Source organism: Plasmodium coatneyi, chromosome 11, assembly GCF_001680005.1.
Source record: "Plasmodium coatneyi strain Hackeri chromosome 11, complete sequence".
NCBI lineage: Eukaryota > Apicomplexa > Aconoidasida > Haemosporida > Plasmodiidae > Plasmodium > Plasmodium coatneyi.
Genome location: NC_033566.1, coordinates 2389094 through 2410860, shown reverse-complemented (window position 1 = coordinate 2410860; position 21767 = coordinate 2389094). Strand labels below are relative to the sequence as shown.

The 21767-nt window shown below is 39.4% G+C and overlaps 4 protein-coding genes across 4 annotated transcripts; all 4 read right to left on the bottom strand.

Annotated features, from left to right (window-relative positions):
- Window positions 1-681: 681 nt before the first annotated feature.
- PCOAH_00036810 (Uncharacterized protein) lies at window positions 682-1824 on the bottom strand (the record flags this gene model as incomplete). Its single annotated transcript, XM_020060472.1, has 1 exon — window positions 682-1824. The coding sequence occupies one exon, from the start codon at window positions 1822-1824 to the stop codon at window positions 682-684; it is 1143 nt and encodes a 380-aa protein (XP_019915594.1).
- Window positions 1825-2738: 914 nt separating this feature from the next.
- On the bottom strand, window positions 2739-6242 carry PCOAH_00036800 (Uncharacterized protein; the record flags this gene model as incomplete). Its single annotated transcript, XM_020060471.1, has 1 exon — window positions 2739-6242. The coding sequence occupies one exon, from the start codon at window positions 6240-6242 to the stop codon at window positions 2739-2741; it is 3504 nt and encodes a 1167-aa protein (XP_019915738.1).
- A 26-nt stretch (window positions 6243-6268) lies between these two features.
- On the bottom strand, window positions 6269-7459 carry PCOAH_00036790 (Uncharacterized protein; the record flags this gene model as incomplete). Its single annotated transcript, XM_020060470.1, has 1 exon — window positions 6269-7459. One exon carries the CDS (start codon window positions 7457-7459, stop codon window positions 6269-6271), a length of 1191 nt encoding a protein of 396 aa, XP_019915994.1.
- A 1963-nt stretch (window positions 7460-9422) lies between these two features.
- Window positions 9423-9972, bottom strand: PCOAH_00036780 (Uncharacterized protein; the record flags this gene model as incomplete). Its single annotated transcript, XM_020060469.1, has 2 exons — window positions 9423-9492; window positions 9836-9972. 2 exons carry the CDS (start codon window positions 9970-9972, stop codon window positions 9423-9425), a joined length of 207 nt encoding a protein of 68 aa, XP_019915842.1.
- Window positions 9973-21767: the final 11795 nt, after the last annotated feature.

Below are 21767 nucleotides of genomic sequence, written 5' to 3'. Positions count from 1 at the left end.
ATGCTCTTGTGTATGCTTGAGGAAAATGCTCCTATTTTCTTGTATACCACCATCTGAATCTTTCTCCCGTAGGATCGCATTTCAAAGTGATCATTGGGTAGATTAAAACAGTGTGCAGGAAAAGATAAAAGGGGATGTGCACCTCACCAGGTGGTTTTTTTTCTTCCCTTGTGTGTCCCCTTCTGTCAATTATGCCATTCACGCAGCTCCCTTTTTATTTTATTTTATTCTTGCGCATTTCTAAATGCTGGAAAATGAGAAAAAAAAGGGAAACTACATATCACCCCACCCCTTCGGTGTAGATATTCAGCCTAAAAGCTTGCCCTCCAAATGGTGAATTGTTCTATTTTGTTCATTATCCAATTTTCCACTCTTAAGCCTTTTCTTCAAAAGCGTTTCCTTTTTAACCATTTTTTGTTAAAATGTCAGAATAAAATTGAGAAAAAAAAAAAAATTTAAAATGGTATGAACAAAGTGTGTAAATAGTGCCAGAAAAATAAAAAAAAAAACTAAAAATCGTCTGAACGTGGAATATAAAAAAAAAAAAAAAAAAAAGCTAGTTCGTAAATGGGCCACACTTCCATACACGCTGGCTTTTTCCCAAATGGGCGTACCTACCCAGGAGAAAGGGCCACCCCTGTGTGTGTGTTTGTGGGGTACCCAAGCAGACACACACATAGATTACAAAACGAAGGGCGAAATGTCAGACAGTTTCTGGTACTTGATGGCTCTACTGGGGTAACTATTTTTGGCCTGCAAGTCGAAGGACGCCCTCTCCTTACAGAAAACGTTTTTCTTCACAAACTGGATCAAATCGTTGGAGGAGAAAAAGGACACGAGTAACTTTTTCTTTTCCTCCTTGGTAAAGTAACTCAATTCTGCTTCATTCATTAATGACGTGAAATTCTCTTCTACGTACTTCTCCTTGTCATTGCTCATGGCTAATTTGGCTAGGTCTTTTTTAACCTGTTGCGCACATTCCATGAACAGTTTTTCATACTGCGACTTTTCTATGTAATGCTTTGTAAGTTTTTCTTGTAAACTGCAATTTATGTTTATTTGCTTCTTCAGTTTCTTTTCTAAATTGGCTACCTTGTGCTTCAACTCCTTAGAGTTGTTCTCCTCCATTTTGCACTTATGCTTCGGTGTGCACTGGTCGTTGGCGCCCTCACTCTGTCTTCCACATTGCGCAGTTCCAACATATTGGTCTCTTTTCTGCGCTTTCTTTGGTGCAGCATTTCTCTTCTGCGCGCTGCCCTCCTTTCTGTAAAAGGGCCCTTCTTTTGCTTGTGTTCCCGTTTCCGCTCCCACCCCCGGCTCCTCCTTCAGAATCACCTTATCATACATTTTCGCCAGCTTCTTCTCCAAAAAGAGCATATGATTTTTCATCAGTTCACTGTTCCTCTTCCATTTTTCCGCCTCCTTTTTCAAGAATTGGGAAACGTTGTCCAACCGTAGGCACTCGTTTATGTACCACTTAAGTTCCTTCTGCAGTTTCTTCACCCGTTCGTCCTTTAGCTCCCTTATTTTTTCTTCCTTGACAATTTTTTTCAAAACGCGTATTTCCTTCTGTACGTCATACATGTAGGTGTTGAATGCTAAAATGTATTTCTCTTCATTGTCCTTTAGAATTGTGTTAAAGTGGATGTTCATATTTTCGATGGTGTTATTTAAAGCTTCGAACCTTTTCTGTACATCCTCATTCTTCTCTTCAGCTTTACTTGTGCTTTCGATTGTTTCCTCATTTTTTTCTAACTGTTGACTCCCCCCGTTTGTGTCCTCCCCCTGCTCAGCACCTGCCTGGCTCACTTCCTCCGTTGTCATTTTTGGCTACACATAAGGGCGTATTTACAAACAGATGCGCAGACATAATTAGGTCCTTGCAGGCATTAATTTTATTTGCACTGCTTGTGTATACCCGCAGGTCTACGCTCAGATGCGAACCTTTGCCCATCTTCACGCAGGCTTCGCAAAATGGCTTAGACCGCGCATATGAGAAGTGATACCGCAAGGCCCTGCTAACACTTCCTCCATCAGTGACATAGCCCCTACTGCTTATGCTCTTATCTACCCTAACGCGAAAAAAAAAAAAAAAAAAAAAAAAAACTAGCTGCTTCCCACACACGTGTGTGTAGGTAGGCAAACCTTTAAATGCTGCCTTCCCCCCCAGGACAATTAAGGTGCTTATTCGATTCGATTAATTTTGTCTACCTGCCCATAATCGCGCATACACTTTTGCCATTCCTCTGGTCAAATTGGCAGTCTACATTTGACTAGACAAAAAAGTTAACTTACCCCTTCCGCAACGATGGCGTGAAAGGCAATTATTTTTCCCACATCGTTCGATCCGTCCGTTTTGCCCTTCCCTATTATGCATCACTAAAAAGGGGCTACTAAGCAGAATATACACCGCTCTCCCTTTTCATTAGCATTTCGAAAGGCACATCCCTCCAATGGGGACGGTGCCGAAGGAACGTCAGATCTGTCTTGTTTTGAGTCATCAATCGGTGTGAATGGGAATTTTTTTTTTGACGAAGATTTCCCTTCATTAACTGTGCCAGGTGCAAACACACTCGTGCCACGCACTCATGGAAAGAGTTTGGTACTGGTGCACAAAAAAGTTGGAGACGCAAATGGGGGGATAAATAAATAGGTGAACAGAAAAAGTGAGAACATATGAATAGGTAAGACAAAATGGGGAAATACGCATATGGTAGGCAACGTGAAGGATGGCCAACCTAGCGACAGAGCTCGTTGGCCATGTACTTGCTCCTCTTCAATTCGTTAAAGGACTTATTATTGCAATCGTCGAAGATGTTGTAGTCGCTTACGAACTTGCTCTTGTTGATTAAGTAGTTCACCAAATTTCTGGTGACGTACTTTTTGGGTGACTTATGAATGTATGGCTGAGAGAGGAACACGATGTAAAGGCAATCCTTAACAACGTTGGACAGCTCTGATAGGTAACCCAAGACGTCATTATGTATCTGATGAATCTGCGTTATTTTATAATTTACCTTTAAATTTATTTGGGCAGCCTCCAAATACTTAACCGTTTTTAGCAGAGTGCTCTGAAGTTCATGCAACGTCTTCACCTCGTGTTCACCGAAGAACATATCTCCTATGAGGGCTTCGAAATGGGCATTTTGCTTCACGTCCACTCTGCCTGACGTTAGGTAGGGTAAATAAGAATAGGTCCTCCTCTTCCGGGGGGACACTCCATACTGGCTGCTTCTATCCTGGGTGTGTTCCATGGAGAAACTCATTCTGGTTCTCCCTCGAAAGGATGTACTCTGATCAGAAATATACGAATTATCCGATGAGTACTCCTCCTCCCCATTGATCGTTTCGCTTCCCGCATCGATCGTCTCACTTCCCCCATCGATCGTTTCTCTACCTCTATTAATGAACAACTGCTCCACGCAATTTGTAAGCAACTTGTAATGATCAATAAGGATCTCAAAGAGCTTCTTTATGTTCTCCATCCGAAGGGCATTCACTTCCTCCTTGCCGCCACTTCCCGACATGGACAACTTAATTTTGCAAAGGAAAAAAGCAGTCGCTGCTGGGACACTCAAAATCTTCACCTTCTGCGAATTTTTTATGGAGGAGAGACGTTCGCTTGTTTTTTTACCCCTCCGGTTGGGTAACTTTAACGACGGAATTACCCCATCAAACGCTTCCTCTAATTTCACCGTACAAGGCGCTTTAAATAGAAAAAAAATTAAATTATCCGATAGGTACTTCATGTACTTCACTTTGGTCACTAACTTTAGGAACCTCTCCTCCAGATAGATGAGATGCTTCACTTGGTTGGATTTCTCCTCCGTCCTGTTTAGGAAGTAGAGCGACGTGGACAGACACAAGTACGTGTTGCACAGGTCCTCCATGTATACATTATCAAAGAGACATATTTTTCGATCCTTTCTTCTTGACTTTATTACGCTGGAGGTGATTGAACTGTCACTGCTATCCTCACGCTGGACGACCTCCGTTTGACCACCCTCCACTTGATTCTTCACGTACTCCCCTATTGGCGAACTTCCCGCAGTACCCCCCTTGGATGCGCTCTCACAAATGGGGTACTCCTCTTCCTCCTCATCGGCGTGTTCATTCTTGCCAACGGGCGGATTACCTGCAACAGTTTTGACCCCCCCGGTTAGCCACTCCTCCTCACCCCCATCCCGCAAATCACTACCACCCTTCAAATGAATCCTCCTCCTATCCTTATTGTAGTAATAATGCAACAACACGTAGTACGAGTACTGCACCATGGTGTTCACATGCTCACTAAGAATGTCATTCATGAGAAACAAATTGGATGAAATAATTGTCTTCAACGATCTCAACAGGGAGACCACAAAGGGGATGGTTACGTTACGATCCCTCACCCTTTCGAAGATCTCCAAATGTTCCATTCTGTTCATTTTTTTCTTACTAAACAAATCGCTCGCCTTATCCATGTCTATAATATGCATCTTCGGCGTAAGCTTCAACATGGTGTCGAAAAATTCAAACAGGAAAGATGGACTAAAGTTCTTACAAGCGCAATAAAAGTGGTACAACTGAAAGGTGGTAATATGCTTCATCTTGGATCCGTTCAGCACTGATCCAGCCTGAGTCAGCTCAGTTCCCCCGTTGGATGCTCCACTTAGGTCGTAAAAGAGAAGCATTTCCTCCAGTCTCCTCTTTATCGATTTGACCAACTCGTACGTGTGCTTATTCGTGTTGATGGAAAAGTGAGTGAACTTCACTACATCGCTTAGTACACGGAAATCGTAAAAAATGAGGTACCTCTTGTAGAGCTCGCTCTCCGTGTGGGTGAGGTCACCATGCATGCACTTGCCGTCGTACTGGGCGTTCTTCTCATTGATGCGTTTTATTTCATTCATCAGTTTGTCTCTGCTCCAGGGGGGGCAGCCCTCCTTGGTGGTTGCTCCGTTTCCAGCGGGGAATGCATCCCGCACCTCCCTCAACACGTCATCCAGACTCTTATCTATTTGCTCACACAGAAGCATCACTATATTTTTGAGCAGAAACTTGTTCTTCTTATGCTTCTTCCCCGAGTCGTGATTGAAGCCGTAATTCAGGAGGTAGCTGTTCACGTCGTACACATTGTCCTTCACCTGGAGCAGGTCGTAACTTTTTAGCAGATTCCTTGTATTGGCAAAGGTGTGCGTCTCCTCCGATTTGTCATAGTAATAATTAATCACATTCTTCTCACTCAGGTTGAAGCATATGCTTTTTTTTTTGCTCTTCTCATCCAAAGTGTCGTTATTCCTACTCTTGAGTATTTTTTTGTTCCCCGTGGGGGGTGGGCTGTCCTTGACAGTGCTCGTTTGAGCTTCTCCCGGCGGTGGAAATGTTCCTCCATCTGGTTTCTTTTCCGCTTCTCCCACGAAGGTGTCCTTGGACAGGGTAGACACCTCACCTTTTGCAAACCTGCGTACCTTCCTACTCCCCTTCGTCGCGCTACTCACAAAAATCTCCATCTCGGGCACGAAGGAAAAGAAGGAGCTTATCTTAAAAAGGCGAATTAGCGTCTCATTATTCACGGTGGAAAAATTCAAAGCATTATCAATGTAGTAGCGAAGCTTATTAATGAACACATGCAGAACCTGGTTCTGCGTGCTCGGCATAAAAATCACTTTCCCCAGACACTCGGAAAAGAAGAGTAAATTCTCCAGCGAGTAGCTCTTCAATTTTTTGTTCAATTTTTTAATAAAAATGGAAAAGGTAGAATTGTACAAATCACTCATGTTGGATTGAAAAATTTCCGTATTGTTATACCCTGTGTTGTTAACCCCTGTGCTGTTCAACTCTGTCTTGTTAAACCCCCCGCTGGACGGATGGATGAGCAGGTAATTATCTACACTCTTTATAAAACGGATTAAGTTTTTCTCACTTTTTAATTTCGCTAAAGGATTCCCAATAGCGTGGTCAATAATCCTGTTAAACAAACTATGACTGAACACGAGGAACCGATGAAGAATAATCAGACTGTAGCTAAAATCGTATGCCCCCATCTGGTCTAGCTTTTTTTCATATGTCATTATAAGGGCGTGTACACTTTTACTGTTTATCTGGTTCGTCATCTGGTTCACCGTTTTGCAAAAATACTCCTTCCTAATCAGCTCATCAATATGCTTTCTAAATATTCTATTCAAATAATCTCTTAACATTGTGACGTGCTCAGATTTGCTGGAGAAGTAATTCAACAGGGTAAACCACCTCCTGATCATTGTTACGTCGTTCTGTGTGTTACCTGTTAAACTGACCAAATCATTCGGACATGATGCTTCCTCCTTGTCGTCCAAACGATCCAGTCTTTTTTCTTCAACCTCTGATTGCCACTGCTGCTCCTCAAGCGCGTTCGCCCCCCCTTGGCGTCAACCCTACTCCCTGATATATTTAAAAGATGCTTCAAGTTTTTCATGTACGATTTGACCTTGCTTCCGCGCTTCTTCTCGATCTGCCCGGGGTCTCCACGTCTGATCTGTGGTGAATCTTCCAGCTCTACTTCTTTTCCTCCTTCTTCATTTTCTTGTTTTTCTACTCCTCGCCGCCCTACCCGCTCGTTCAAATACGTTATGTCCCTCCCCCTCAGGGACAACACGAGGCACTCGAAAAAGGCGCCATTCAAAATGTTGTTTTTCAATCCCTCGTCGACATCCTTCAGGTGGTGAAGCACAGCGTAGTACTCCATGTTGGTCAGTTTATCGAAGAAGGCGTTCAATTCTGCTTTATACTCTTCGCCCCCACCTTTTTTGGACACTAATTTGTCTACCTGCAAAAATATGCTGTTCCACGTTTTTACGTCGCTCTCCTCTGATAAATGGTCTAGTATACAAGGCAGCAATTCGCTCAGACTTAATCGGGAAAATTTCACGTACTTATCTTTTTTTATCGATACGGCAACGATTTGTGTGAAGCTCCTAAATTTCATTCTTCTCATTTTACTGGATGACCAAATGGCTGTGCTGTCCCACTTACTCGAGATACTTAAAATGTTCTTCTGGTTCAGTACATTTGGGGATGGTGTGCTGGGGGTTCCCTCTTCTCCAATTCTCCCTGACCTCACGTGTGTGTGTACAATTGAGGCGTTCCCCCTCACCTGCTTCGGCTCTTCTCCCTTGTCCAATATACTCCCCTTTATTACTCTACGCCACGCGTGTGCCTGATTATCTTCCGCGCTGCACACGCCGGGGCCACCACCTCCTTTAAAATTATAACATATCACCCTGGTGAGTTTTTTCCTAGACGATCTCCTCCCTCGTGTGTTATTATGTAGGAACAATTTCTGACTGATGCTGACCAGTTCGCTATTCCCAAATTTCCTTACACACGTGCTGATGGGAGGCCTGGATTTACGGTCAATTCCTATACTAATATATTTATGTATTTTTTTACACTCATGTTCACACGTGTACGCCCTTTTAATCGCAAAGCTGTTCATCATTTCTCCGTTGGTGCTTCGTAGTGGTTTCCCTTACCTGTCACCTTCAGAGAGTTTCACATATTTTGGCCCACTTGCCTCGGTTGCTAGGCCGCTTTGTTGCGCCTCATGGATTGGTGACTTGTTATTTGTTATTTGTAATTTTTTTTTTTTTTTTTTGAACTTTTTCTGAACATTTCAGGTAATTTTTTCCCCCTTTCTGGCTAGTCAATTTTTTTTTTTTTTTTTCCCACTATCTGCACAGTTGTGTGCATTTCGATTTTACACCTTCCTCAACGTGTTCCTGCTACTTTGCAGCTGCGCCTAGTTGGTATCTCCCCTCAATGGTGGTTAAACGAAACATCCCTACAAACAGGTTAAGGTTCGTGCTCATCACTCGTCCTACCTCTCTTTCTCTTTGCACGCCCATCCGTGTAGTTCCGTTCACAGTTCAGAGTGCAAAATATCTACCCCCTAGCAGTGCCAACAATATAGCACAACCGAACTGTGCGCTGGTTACAAAACTCATATAATGTACGGACAAGTTAGCTTTCCCCCCATTACGTATTCACCCGAGTGGGCACGCGGAAGGCCATTCGTATCGACTTATTTACTGGCGTAGGAAAGGCTAACATCCTGCTTAACATCCCACCTGTAGAGCAGTAACTGCATGTACCGTGGCTTAGTCACGCGAACTGAAGTACCATAAATATATTCGCACATATACACAGTACACACTTTAATCCTGTCACGAACTTTTTTATTTTTATTTTTGCTTGTATTTTTTTTTTTTTTTTCAGCTTTGTTTAAACAGCGTCACTGAAGGTAACCAATCTGTTTCCTCTGAGCACTACCGCGTAAGTTCATCATGAAAGGGGGAAAAAAATATAGTAGGATAAATATGGGCCCACAAAAATATAAATAACGGGGGAATCACAAAGGCAATTAGTCATTACGCATATGGTAGTACACACGTTTAGATGATTTCTTTTTTTTTTTTTTCCTCAGTCGATCTTTAATTTTCCCCATTCTGGGCATACATGAAATGAATACCTACACGTGAGTACACGTATTCCCATCGCCTGATTCTGCGCATGCTACACCTCCTTTGTACGTTTGCAGCAGGTCAGTACTCTCTCTGCCCCTGTCGTTTATTAAGTGTCGACAGTCAGGATCGACTCTTGGTCGAACCGTTTAAAAAAAAAAATACACACATGTAAGAATTGCTAGCTGAATATTTTCCCTTTTTCGCTGCCCCGAACGATGAACCCTCATACAGATGTGCTTTTCCAGTATAGAATCGCTTCGCAGCCATGGGGCATGCTTCTCTACAGAGGAAGTTACCTGCTGAACGACTTTCCACTCCACCCGACTACAACTTTTCCTACGAATGACTTTTCCCAAAAAATTCAAACGCATCGCGCGAAATGAACGTACAAGTTGCAAACGCATAAAAAAAGAAAAAAAGGCAGAGGTTGGAGTGCGATAGCCATGCGCTGCGATATGGAGACGCATACTCTCCGTATGCACCAACTACGAGCTTTACATAGCATGGACAGAATAAAAAAAAAAATTAACTCAGCGAATAACAGCTATTTAAGCTATCTATGGGTAAAAAAAAAATTGGGACCCACATTACACACTGCACCAGTTAACGTTCAGTTCCCCTTCTAAGCTGCTCCTTCAATGTGGCAAAACGTGGGGCAGCTTCAAACAAACCCATATGTGCGTGACCTCCCTCCCCCACCAGTTGTGCTAAACGCTCTATCCTCTCATGTGCATATCCTGCATACAGCGTTCTAAGTTCACGTGCGCGCAAAAGAACGCTTACTGAATACTTACGCCGCTGCTTCGTTCTGACGCCCCTCCCCCTCGTCCTTTTTCAAGGAGTATGCCAAACATAAAAAGGAAAAAAAAGTATATCCGCCGATTGGAGATATGTATTTGTACACATTTTTTTCCGCATTGTATATACTGAACAGTCTTCTTAGTAGGAGCCCATCCACCTGTAGTAGTAGCCTCTAAAATGCCGTCTGTTCTTGTACTGTTTTTTGGTCCTGCAAGTGGTTTGTGTGGTGTGTCAATAGTGGTGTGTAAGGGGGTCAACGGAAAGACACTCGGATGAATGTGCACAAAGGAGAAGCACAAATGAGGTTTTTTCAAAACAGTCGTCGCTGAGTTGTTATGCCCAAATGGAAAAGCTGCTGGGTGCAACTTAACGAATCCATGGGCTGCATGGGAGTGATGCTCAACCCAAGGGATTTTCCCACTCTGCATGCGCTAATGTATGCCAACGGGTAATCTCAAACAGATGCACACGTATGCGTAAGTACGCACACTGCGAACGGGCAACGGACCCATCTCGTCTGCGCGGCGTTTACAATTAATTAAGCTTCGAACCTACACCGATCCACCCTTTGCGTTTGTTTACGTGGGCGCAGGAAGTGGAATTGGGTAAACAACAATGGTATGAAATTCTTGTGCCAGCTTATCACAATGAGGGGGGAAGAAATTCCAGTATTCAAATGTAGCAGCATGGTGAGAGTACTACAGAAAATAGTGCGTTACGTATAGGTACATAAATGTGTATGCATACGTGAATGCGCTTTTACGCGATAAACTATTCGTATCCTTTTTTATTTATTATTTTTTTTTTTTTTAAAAAAAAGAAGGGTTCGTCCCTAAAATATGTTGGAGTTGTTCCAAATGCAGAGAACGGTTCGAATGAGTGGGCACCGGGCACCTTTATATGTGTGTGTGTACATATGGAATTCCTTCGCAAAAGACCGACCCTCCAATGTTCCTTTTGCTACCTTTTTTATTTTATTTTTATTTTTTCTTTCCCTTTCCTTTTGTTTTTTTTTTTAAATGCAATTGGCACTGTTTAGTTCATTGGTGGTTAACGGATGTGCCTTTCCCCCTCCTGCGCGCTTCCTAAAACTTGCAACAACATTTGCTTCACCCGGTTCGCCTCTCAGCCATTTTCTGCATGCACACGTGCGCATTGGAAAAGGGGTACATCTGCATCGCAGTTGCGGCCCCCCTTGGCGGTTCCCCAAATTGTGCACATCGATTAATGGCCCACTTTTTTCTTTTTTTTTTTTTTTTTCACCCCTCAAAGTGTTGTAAGTGGTACCATATATATATATTTTTTTTTTCTTTTTGTATGAAACCATTATATGTATACACCTCCCTAAACACCAGAACATCAGGCTACATTGTTGTCCTTACACCCTAAAACAGCTAAATACCGCGCCACATTGTTGTTCCTATACACCAAAACACACACCCTAAAATGCGAAATCCTACCCCCTCCTAAGTTTGGATTCCTACACCCCTAAACTACACCCCTAAAATGTGAAATCCTATACACATCCTAAAATGCGAAATCCTACATACACACCCTAAAATTGCGAAATCCTACACATACACATCTCCTAAACCCCGAAATCCTACACAATCACACCCTAAAATGCAATATCCTACACACACACCCCGAAAATGCGAAATCCTACACACACACAACCCTAAAATACGAAATCCTACACACACACAACCCTAAAATACGAAATCCTACACACATACACCCCTAAAGTATGAAATCCTACACATACACTCCCTTAAATGCGAAATCCTACACAAACACACCCCTTAAATGCGAAATCCTACAAACACACCCCTAAAAAACAAAATCCTACACATACACACCCTAAAATGCGAAATCCTACACGCTATACCCCTTACTGATTCATTCACCTTAATTTTATTTCATTCTTTTCCTCACTTTTTTTTTTTTTTTTTTTTCTTTTATAATCCCGATTTGTTTTTGCTCGAGCTTCGTCCGCTTGGGGGGGATCGAAATATAGGGGACTTTCATGGCCCCAAGGAGTATCTTAAAAGAGGGAAATTTTTGTTCCCAATGAGGCCTGGCATCCCCCTTTTTTGAGCGGTGGGCGGTTCTCTGCGCAGGCTGTACGCGTTCTCAAGCAAAGATCTTCCTATTTCATGCTTACTTCCTTTTACTCCATTCCTCTTTCCTTTAATTTTGTCTTTCCTTCTATTTTTTCTCAAACCACTTTTGAGGCCCCGCAAAAACGTCTCATTCATCTTGCAAAAAAAAAAAAAAAAAAAAATTGTCCAAAAAAGTAGTCCAAAAAAATTGCCCTAATATAAAATTTGTCACACAGAAAAAATTGCACAAAAAGAAAAGAAACGCCCTAATATAAAATTTGTCACACAGAGAAAATTATCCAAAAAGGAAAAAAAAAGCCCTAATACAAATTTTTGTCACAGAGAAAGAATTGCAACAAAAAAAAAAAAATTGTCCAAAAAAAGAAAAGAAATGCCTTAATAAATGTGTCAAAAAAATTGCCCTAATATAAATTTGTCACACAAAAAAAATTGCACAAAAAAAGAATATCAAAAAAATTGTCCAAAAAAAAAAAAAGGAAATGAAAAAAAAAGAGAGAATAATAAAACCAATCGCACACATATATGATCATATATTAGAATGAAAAAAAAAAAAAAAAAGGAAGGAAAAAAATAGAAGGAAAAAGGAACAAGGGGAAAAAAGTGCCATTCTGCTCCTTACACTGCATATAAACTGTGCAGACTTTGCGGTTATTTATATTACCCTTCCGAATTAAGGGAGTGGGAACATTACACATTCCCTTTCAATGTTACATTCCAATATGTGTTACATGTTTTGATAACCTACCATCCCACGACCTGCCCGTGTATTATTATTTCTTCCTCCGGTAGACGTCCTTGTAGACGCCGTAGTGTACGCGGCAGAACGTAGTCTGGAGGAATCCTCTATTGTGGAACTTGCTTCCGAACTTTCCGTGTAACCTACTGTTGAAGTTTCCCTTAAATCGTCAAATTGTTGTTGTTGATTTGATCTTCTCTTTCTTGTGTTGCTCCTTCTTCCTCCATTTCCAGAAGTGTGGGTACCAAACCAAGAAGACCATGGTTTATACTAAAGGGAAGGAAGGTTGTTAGGGGTGGAAGATTGATAGGGATGGAAGATTGTTAGGTGGAAGGAAGGTTATTAGGGGTGGAAGATTATAAGGATGGAAGATTGTTAGGTGGAAGGAAGGTTGTTAGGAGTGGTTGGTGGAAGGAAGGTTGTTAGGATGGTGGAAGGAAGATGGTGTTAAGAGTGGTTGGTGGAAGGAAGGCTGTTAGGATGGTGGAAGGAAGCTTCTTCAGTTTTTGGTGGAGGGAAAGTTATTAGGGGTGGTGTTAGGGTGGAAGGAATGTTGTTAAATGATACAATTTTTTTATTTTTAAATTTTGGGATTCTTACTTTGTATAATAAGAAAGGAGCACCTATGGTTGCTAAGGTGCCAATGATAGAAGAAAGGGAGGAGGTGGTGGTAGCAGAACGAAGAGCATCGTTTGCTTCTTGTGCTTGATGCTCCATTCTTTCTTGTACAGATTCTAACTTCTTTCTTAAATTCTCCAGTTCAGGTTCTGATTTACACTCCAAACTTGGTAGCCTCCCTTTACAATAAGCTGCGTATTTTAGATAAGAATCCTTACAATACGGATCACTATAATTAATTCTATTTTCCTTTGTTGTGCAATATTTTTCCATTTCATCACATGCTGACTTAATTTTTGCTTGATACTTCGGCCACTGTGTTTTACAATTAGCATCACCTATTTCTAAATAAACTTCTATAGCACGATAGTTATGGAAATAGTCGAATACTGTTTTTCTATCATTGAAAATATGATGGTCAATAGTATCACAATTAATTTTACATCCTTGGGTCTCATATGTTTGATTTATTTTTGAACAAACCGTGTTCAGGAGGCTCTTGAACTGGCCATTGCTATCTGCACTACCTAGTCCTTCCCATATTTTGTGTCCTATCCAATAATATAGAAATTTACAGCGATCATTGTACGATGGATAACTCTTGTATCTCTTCATTCCGGACACAAAACAGGAAGCATTTTTAATCTTGTCAATAAGGTAACCCATATCAGTAAGTTCCGTTTCTAGTCCTTCTATTTTTTCGACGCAATTATCTCCATAGTCTTCCTTGTCCTTCTCGAATTCATCATAGAAATTGACCTTCGAAGGTAAACTATTTAAGAGTACTGTCTGCAAATACAATAATTGGCAAAGTAAATATATCTGCTCCTATATTTTAATTACATAATGGACCGAGTCATATGTGACCCCTTATATACCTCTTCTCATGGGACAGAAGAAGAAAGGAATCAGGGAAAAACGGACCTGTACATTCCCCCTCCTTTCTTTTCTTTCCAATATTGAACCTCTGTTAAAATTGTTCCTTACCGGTGTTAAATCCATGGTTTATGTGTAGATGTATATTGTGAACTTATTTTTGATATTGTTTATATATATGTACTCAAAAGAAGTTTGTAAGGAATTTTGCACCCAAATCTAATGATTACAGAAGAGTACACATTCAACTACTACGCTATCAATAATATACTTTAATTTTGAAAAGCAACGATGACACACATTATATACACAAATATGTCGAATTATTTTATATGAATATAATTTAAGCAAGTTTAAATTGCGTAAGCAGAAAAAAAAGGAACAAAATAGATGAGAAAGGAAGCAAGGGAGGAAAAAACATAATCCAATTTCCTTATACTTGTCACATACCCTTGTTGTGCTATTATAATATATTTTTCACGTGACCGTTTAGAACATGTAATGTTATTACATTACACGTTCCTGTTTTATTACGCACATAATAACACTTCCTGCAGTACATCCCTATTCTTTTCTTCCTCCTTTCAGATTATTTAGTAGTAAGAATTCCCTGTTCTTATTTTTTCTATCCAGAGAAGTGTATATTATTCATACATTCATTCATATAACGTGATTATGTATACTATTCTTGAGTTAATATTCTTCTCTCCTTCTCTTAAATTTTATTATTTTCTTTTTTTTTCATTTTACTCTATTATGCATCATACTTTATTCCTCCTTTTTCCTTCTTTCCTTTCCTTCCTTCCATTCCTTCCTTCCTTGCTTCCTTCTTATTCCTTCTTTCCTTCCTTCCTTAGAACTTCCTTTCTTCTTCTTTCCTCATTCCTTCTTTCTTACTAAATTTTTCTTTTTTCTTCCTTTTCTTCTGATGAAGACACTACACGAAACTCACTAACATTGAAAATGTGCATTATACTATCCGAACCCTCCCTGCTCCTTCAAAATTATATAATCCTTATGATATATTCACATATTATATATTACTTCTCCTCCAACGAATATCATATGAAATGTTCAATCATATAAAATACATACTACACCCTATGGGTTGACTCTACCATTTAATCCTTATTATATTTACACATTAAGGTTTTATTCCTTTTACCTTAGTTTACATGTGCGAGAAGAGCTATGTTCTTTGTAATTCTAAATATTTAGAGTTTCACGAAGATCACGAGAATAAGGGGAGTCCAAACAATTAAAACATAGAAACCGACTCTACAGGCTTAACGATTATTCCATTGTTTCACTATTTGAACGTTCCAATGTTTAAAAGTGCTTGATAACATTTTGAACAGTTCCGATGGTTCAGGGTTTAGGGATCAGGGTTCAGGGTATAGTGTTCATCTTTTAAGATTTAGGGCATAGGGTTTAGCTTTCAGGCCTTAGGCTTTAGGGTTAAAAGTTTAAGATTCGGGGTTTAGGATTTAGGGTTTAGCATTTAGGGTTCAGGGTTTAGGTTTTAGGGTTCGGGGCTTAGGTTTCAGGCTTCGGGATTTAAGGTTTAAGTTTTATGGTTCTGAATTTAGGCTTCAGCGTTTGGGGTTCAGGGTTTAGGTTTTAGGGTTCGGGGCTTAGGTTTCAGGCTTCGGGATTTAAGGTTTAAGTTTTATGGTTCTGAATTTAGGCTTCAGCGTTTGGGGTTCAGGGTTTAGGTTTTAGGGTTCGTGGCTTAGGTTTCAGGCTTCGGGGTTTAAGGTTTAAGTTTTATGGTTCTGAATTTAGGCTTCAGCGTTTGGGGTTCAGGGTTTAGGGTTTAGGATTTAGGGTTCAGCCTTTATGTTTCAAGGTTTAGAGTTTAGTATTTAGGGTTCAGCGTTTATGGTTTAAGGTTTAGAAGTTATGATTTAGGGTTTATTGTTAAGGGTTTAAGGTTGAGTGTTTAATGTTCAGGATTTAGTGTTCAGCGTTTTAGATATAGGGTCTAGAATTCATCATTTAGACTTCAGTGTTAATGTTTCAGGCTTTAGGATTCAGTCCTTAGGTTTCAGGATTCACGGTTCAGTGCTTATGGTTTAGATTCCAGGTTTTACCTTTTAGTTTTACATTTTCGCATGAACTCCTTATCTAGAAAATGTCCTTGCTGAAGCCTGAACACAGTATGCTGAACACTAAACCATTAATCGGAAAGCGCCAACCCTAAAGCCTCAAACCTGAACACTAATCCCTAAATGATGAATAATAATCCCTAAATATTAATCTCTAAACACTTAATCCTAAACACTAAAACCTAAACCTTGAGCGCTAAACGCTGAACCCTAAAGAATAAATCCTAAAACCTGAACGCTTAAAACTAAGCACTCAGCCCTGAAGAGTGAGAGCTAAACGCTGAAGCCTAAAGACTTAACCCTGAACCTAAAACCTAAACACTAAACCCTAAAACATGAACACTAAATCTCTAAAACCTAAAACCTAAACATTGAAACCTAAACTCTGAAACCTAAAACATAAGCCCTACACCCTAAACCCTGAAACCTTAACCCGACACCCTAAAACCAAAGCCCTCAAACATAAACCCTAAGCCCCAAATACAGAACCATAAGGCCTAAGTCCTAAGTTCTAAACCCTGAACCCTAAACTCTGAACCCTAAACTCTGAACCCTAAACCGTAAACCCTAAAAGCTTGAATCCTAAACCCTAAACCCCTAATGAATTTTTCCTTTTTTTTAGGAAATACAGTGTGCAAGAGGGGGAAGGGTTTTTCTTTTCTTTTACACTTTGTTTTAAGAGGTTGTAATGTATATAGGAAGGAGGGGGGAGAACGCGTAAATTAATGTCTGAAATGTAAGCTGAAGGAGGAAATATATGGAAGATCCTACATAGCAGAATGTACATTTTACATATGAAGGAGCTGAAGTAGGAATAGTGGGGAAGGAATAAAAAAAGAGAAAAAGAAGTATGCACTGTTGTGTAAGGGTATTATATAAATTAAAGGGATGAGAGGGCGGAGCTTAGTTAAAGTAATGTGCTTATCTGCAGCATAAGTGAATAGTTCATGTTGTATTTATTAAAAAGATAAAAATGTAAAAGTAGGAAAAATTAATTAGTAGGGAGTATTCATAAAATGCAAGGAAGGATATATATTGCAGAATGTTAGTATACCAAAATGTGCATATTAGGAGGAAGGAAGGGGATAACGTGCTCGTGTGCAAATATATGAACTGTACACTACGTATGTGTAAACAATATTCAAGAACTTTTCCGTAAGAACAGTAAAGCATGAATTACGTATATATGTTCCAATGTGTAATCCAAGAGAGGTGCGTTCTTATGTACACAATAAACGAATTGGTTGAAAAATAATATATGACTATAAATAATCAACTTCCAATTCAATAATATAATAAATGGATGGGAGAGGACGTGGGAATTCCTGATTTTTCTTTCTTCTTTTTTTTTGCTTATTATTTTTCTGTTTATATGCCCTCACTGTTGCGTTAAATATATGCAAGCATGTATGTAATACATATATATGTAATGTGATATAATTCAGGTGTTAAGTAATGTATTACTTGCTAGGGAGAAGGGAATTTTGTAATATTCGCTTATAATAATTCGAACTTGTACGAAATACTTACACATTCATTTTATATGAATATATAGAGAGAAGAACATACATTTTAACATATGTTTAATATACGGAAAAGTTCTCGTAAAGCATGGCACCGGTAAAAGGGAAAAGGGTGAAAATCTGTTTTTCTGTTTAAAGAGCATGATTCCATGTACATGTAATCTTCTATCCACAATATAATGGACAGTTAATGAATACATACATATATATTTTGCCAATTCTATATATTTTTTGTAGGGGAAGACAGGAGCTTCAGTTAAATTACCCTCAGAGAAAATATACAATACATTGAATAAGAAGGGAAATACGTGTCCCCAACACTTGGGCAGGGGAACGTACGGGCAACAAGTGACAACGAATTTGGTGACAGTATTAAGCAATCTGGCAATTAAGGGAGATGGGTGGTTAAGGGATATTACAAAAGGATGGTGCCGTACAAATGGAACGACATGGAAAGGACATCCAGAAGGCTTTGACCGTTGGGACTTCTTCTATTATTGGTTGGGTACTAAAGTAAAGGGAAATATAGGTAGTCATGATTTCGCAAAAGCTATGGAGAAAATTTACGATGGGTTCCCCAAGCACACAGGAGGTAGAAGAATATGTAGTAATTTATACCCTAATATCAGTTGGGACATTTTCTCCCGAAGGAAAGTACTGTTTGATTATAAATATGACTTCAACAAATTAAAGGACCAGTTACAAGAGGCTGAGTCCTGCTCCTGGAAACCAAAAATGGACAAAAACATGGCAGAAGCTAAAACAGCATATGAAAAATTAATTGAATTGTGTGAAGATGACGGAGGTTCATATTGTGCAGATTTTAAAAAGAACACTCAGGAAAAGGTACAATATCCGGAACCCTCAAAAATAGAATGTACTCCGGCGTCCGAAATTGAAGATCCCTCCTCAGGATTAGGAGTCACCAAGCAGGTACGAACAAATAGCAAGGGGGAAAAAAAAATTTTCCCCTATAAATAGACAGGGGATGGGCAGGTATAACCAATTCCCTATTGAAAATGCATATATGAACGCTGTGAATGTACATATTTATGTGTAATGCAATAGAAAGTAGGAATACATAAGGATATACATTTCCCTAAATTACATACTTATAGGAGTACGATTTGGAAGATTTCCCTTCAAAAATAGCATATAGTAAGTTCGACGGAGGAGAAAAGGGCAATGTGGGAGAAACAATTTGGAGTAAGAAGAATACATTGAAGGCTACCTTAGATGGGGCATTAGGGGGTTATCCGAATATTAAGGGGGATGCTGATAAAATTGCCGGAGCTTGGTGCCACGTAACTAATGGGGCAGTAGATAAGAGAGATGGTAGGAAGGAAGTGGGTGGTAGTACATATTACCTTTTTTATTATTGGTTAGGGACTAAAGTATGGGAAGGTGTAGGTGACAGTAAATTTTCTGAAGTTATGAATGAAATTTTCAGTAAACTGAAAGGGGTGTTCGGTGATAAGTATACATATGAGGATATATGCGTAAATGTAGACAATGACACTTTCCACCTAATGAAAGAAGCATATGAATACTATACGGACCATAGTAAAATAAAGGAACAATTACATGAAGCCCAGCCCTCTGAGACCCGTTGTACTTGTGAATATAAGGAACACGTAGAAGAAGGTGCTTCTTCCTACAATGAGGTACGTGCACGTTACCAGGGTGATACCAGCAGCGGCAATACGTGTTATGCCGAATTCAAAGAAATGTTCGGAAATTTCGAAGATAAAGAACTTCCGGAATTAAAATGTAATGACGCATGTGAGGAGAAAGCAATATTCCTTGCACCAGAAACACCCTACCCCGCCGAACCCAACAGCATCGCTCCTGCTGTCTCGAGCGCAGCTGCATTAATAGGAATTCCTACAATCCTATTCTTTTTATATAAAGTGAGTACATTGAAAACAGGAATATGTATAATAACATTCGCTAATATTTTTTTGTGTATTTAAAGTAACTGTAAAAAATAAATGCGAAATTAATAAAAACAAAAGTAGGCGTTAAAATAAAATGGACCTTAGAGTAGAATGAACGTTCTTATATATTCATAGTAACCATTTTTCACCCTCCCTTTCCTTACTCCTCTTCTCTTTCATTCAGTATACTTCACTATTCCGTGGAATAAGTACCTCCTCTAAGAGAAGAGAAAGATCAAGCCAATATAATTTTGATCAACTAACAGAAACTTCTACTGAATATTCAACTGAACTTTCTACTGTAGCAGATTCATCCGAATGTTCTACAGAATATGACGAACGATCTACAAGAACAAGTAATAAGAGGGAGGGACAAAGAAATATCAGTTACGGTCGCATGTAACCTGCACAGTGTAAACTGAATGGGAAGGGGAGGAGGAATGTCTCCCTTCCTGAGGGAGTCATGTATAACCGCATAGTTTATACAGTAAGGTAAGGAAAAAAGTGACATTTTTTTCTTTCCCCTTCTTTCCGCTCCTTTTTCCTTTCTCTTTTCTTTTTTTTTTTTTTATTGTTGTACGAAGGTGCTCGTATTCATCTGTAATTAGATAAACATTGTTTTTTCTATGTGCACTATAAACCAAATCAACACTGTATTAATATGGACTTGCTGATTCTCATACTTTTAGAAGGAAAACATTTGTCACACGCACTTCTTACTTAAAGAACTACCTTTAAGAAATTGAAGCAACTTCTCTTCTTTTTTACGCTTAGCAAAAATTTAAAAAGAAAATTGCTTAAGGAAGAGAAAAAAAAATTATGCACACTGGAATTATGCTACATGGTAATCATAAGTCCATACGTTAGTAAAGCATATGATCTGCAGTGGTGTGTACGCATAATAAAATATATGAATAAAGGGCGTCTAGTAAAAATGTTCCCTTTTCCCCTAATTAAGAATGATATAACCTTAAATTCATGGTTAGGATTTTTCGTTTACATTTTGTAAAAATTATTTCATTACGATTTTCACGCTCAAGGATTACGGATTAGTTCTTATGTTATCAGCCACTGTTTGCGCGATCGCAGAAACAGATTATGGTATATTATTTCACAGCGTGCCAGGTAAAGCAAAGTAAATATAACTAGCAGAGGAGCATAAGCCCAAATGCGGGTAAATGTACATATGCTTTTACTTTAAGATGAACCATAAAAATAATTTATTTATTTTTTAAAAAAAAAATAAAAATTGCGGATTTTTGCAAACGAAAACAAATATTTGCAATGGTTTTTTAAAAAAAAAAAAAAAAAAAAAAGGAACAAAGCTGAGCGCTTCGGGGTTCTTCCTTCTTTAAGGAAATTCCCCAATTAGTTAAGCCGCCAGCGCGTAGTATAAAATATAATTATATCATTACCCAGTGGAGATGAGGTCCGATCTATTCGTCCTACCAAACTAGTCATTAAATGGTTACCTTCAGTTGTACGTTTATTTTTTTCCTTTTTCCTACCCGTCTAACACCTCCCTTAACGTCCCTTCCAATATACGGCGCCTACTTCTGCACCTGTTCATTCACATTATTGGAAGGAGACAAGTTGTTGATGCTTATAGAATTTAAAAGGTTACTCGGGAGGTACTCCGTGTTTATGGTACTCGAATTTGAAGTGAACCTCAGCTTGTCGATCATTTTCCTGTTAGCGAAAAATTCATAGTTGTTCATATCCTTCATGTTTGCCATGGGGGTGGTGCTCAACCCAGCGGGGTTCTCCACTTTGCACACGCGCGGATGTATGACAACGGGTAATCTCAAGCAGATGCACACGTATGCGCAAGTTCGCGCACACCGAACGGGCAATGGACCCGTCTTGTCTGCGCGGCGTTTACAATTAAGCTTCGAACCTACACCGATCAACCCTTTGCGTTTGTTTACGGGGGCGCAAAAAGTGAAATGGGGTAAACAGCACTTGCATGAAACGCTCGCGCCAGCTTATCCCAATCAGGGGGGAAGAAATTCCTGTATTCAAATGTAGCAGCATAGTAAGAGTACTACAGAAAATAGTGCGTTACGTATAGGTACATAAATGTGTATGCATACGTGAATGCGCTTTTACGCGATAAACTATTCGTATCCTTTTTTATTTATTATTTTTTTTTTTTTTAAAAAAAAGAAGGGTTCGTCCCTAAAATATGTTGGAGTTGTTCCAAATGCAGAGAACGGTTCGAATGAGTGGGCACCGGGTACCTTATATGTGTGTACATATAGAATTCCTTCGCAAGGGACCGACCCTCCAATGTTCCTTTTGCTACCTTTTTTTTTTTTTCTTTACTTTCTTTTTTTCCTTTTTTTTTTTTTTTTTTTTTTTTTGCGTGTGCCATCATTTTTGGCTAGCTGGAAAATAATTTTTTTTTTTTTCACAACTGTTAAGATGAAATATAACCGAATGGAGACACAACGTTGTGGACATTTAGTCCTGAATAGACGTGATAAGAAACGCAGGTCAAGGAAAATGTGGAATGAGTCTTATAATTCCTCGCAACTTCTCTTTAACTCAAAACAATAAAAC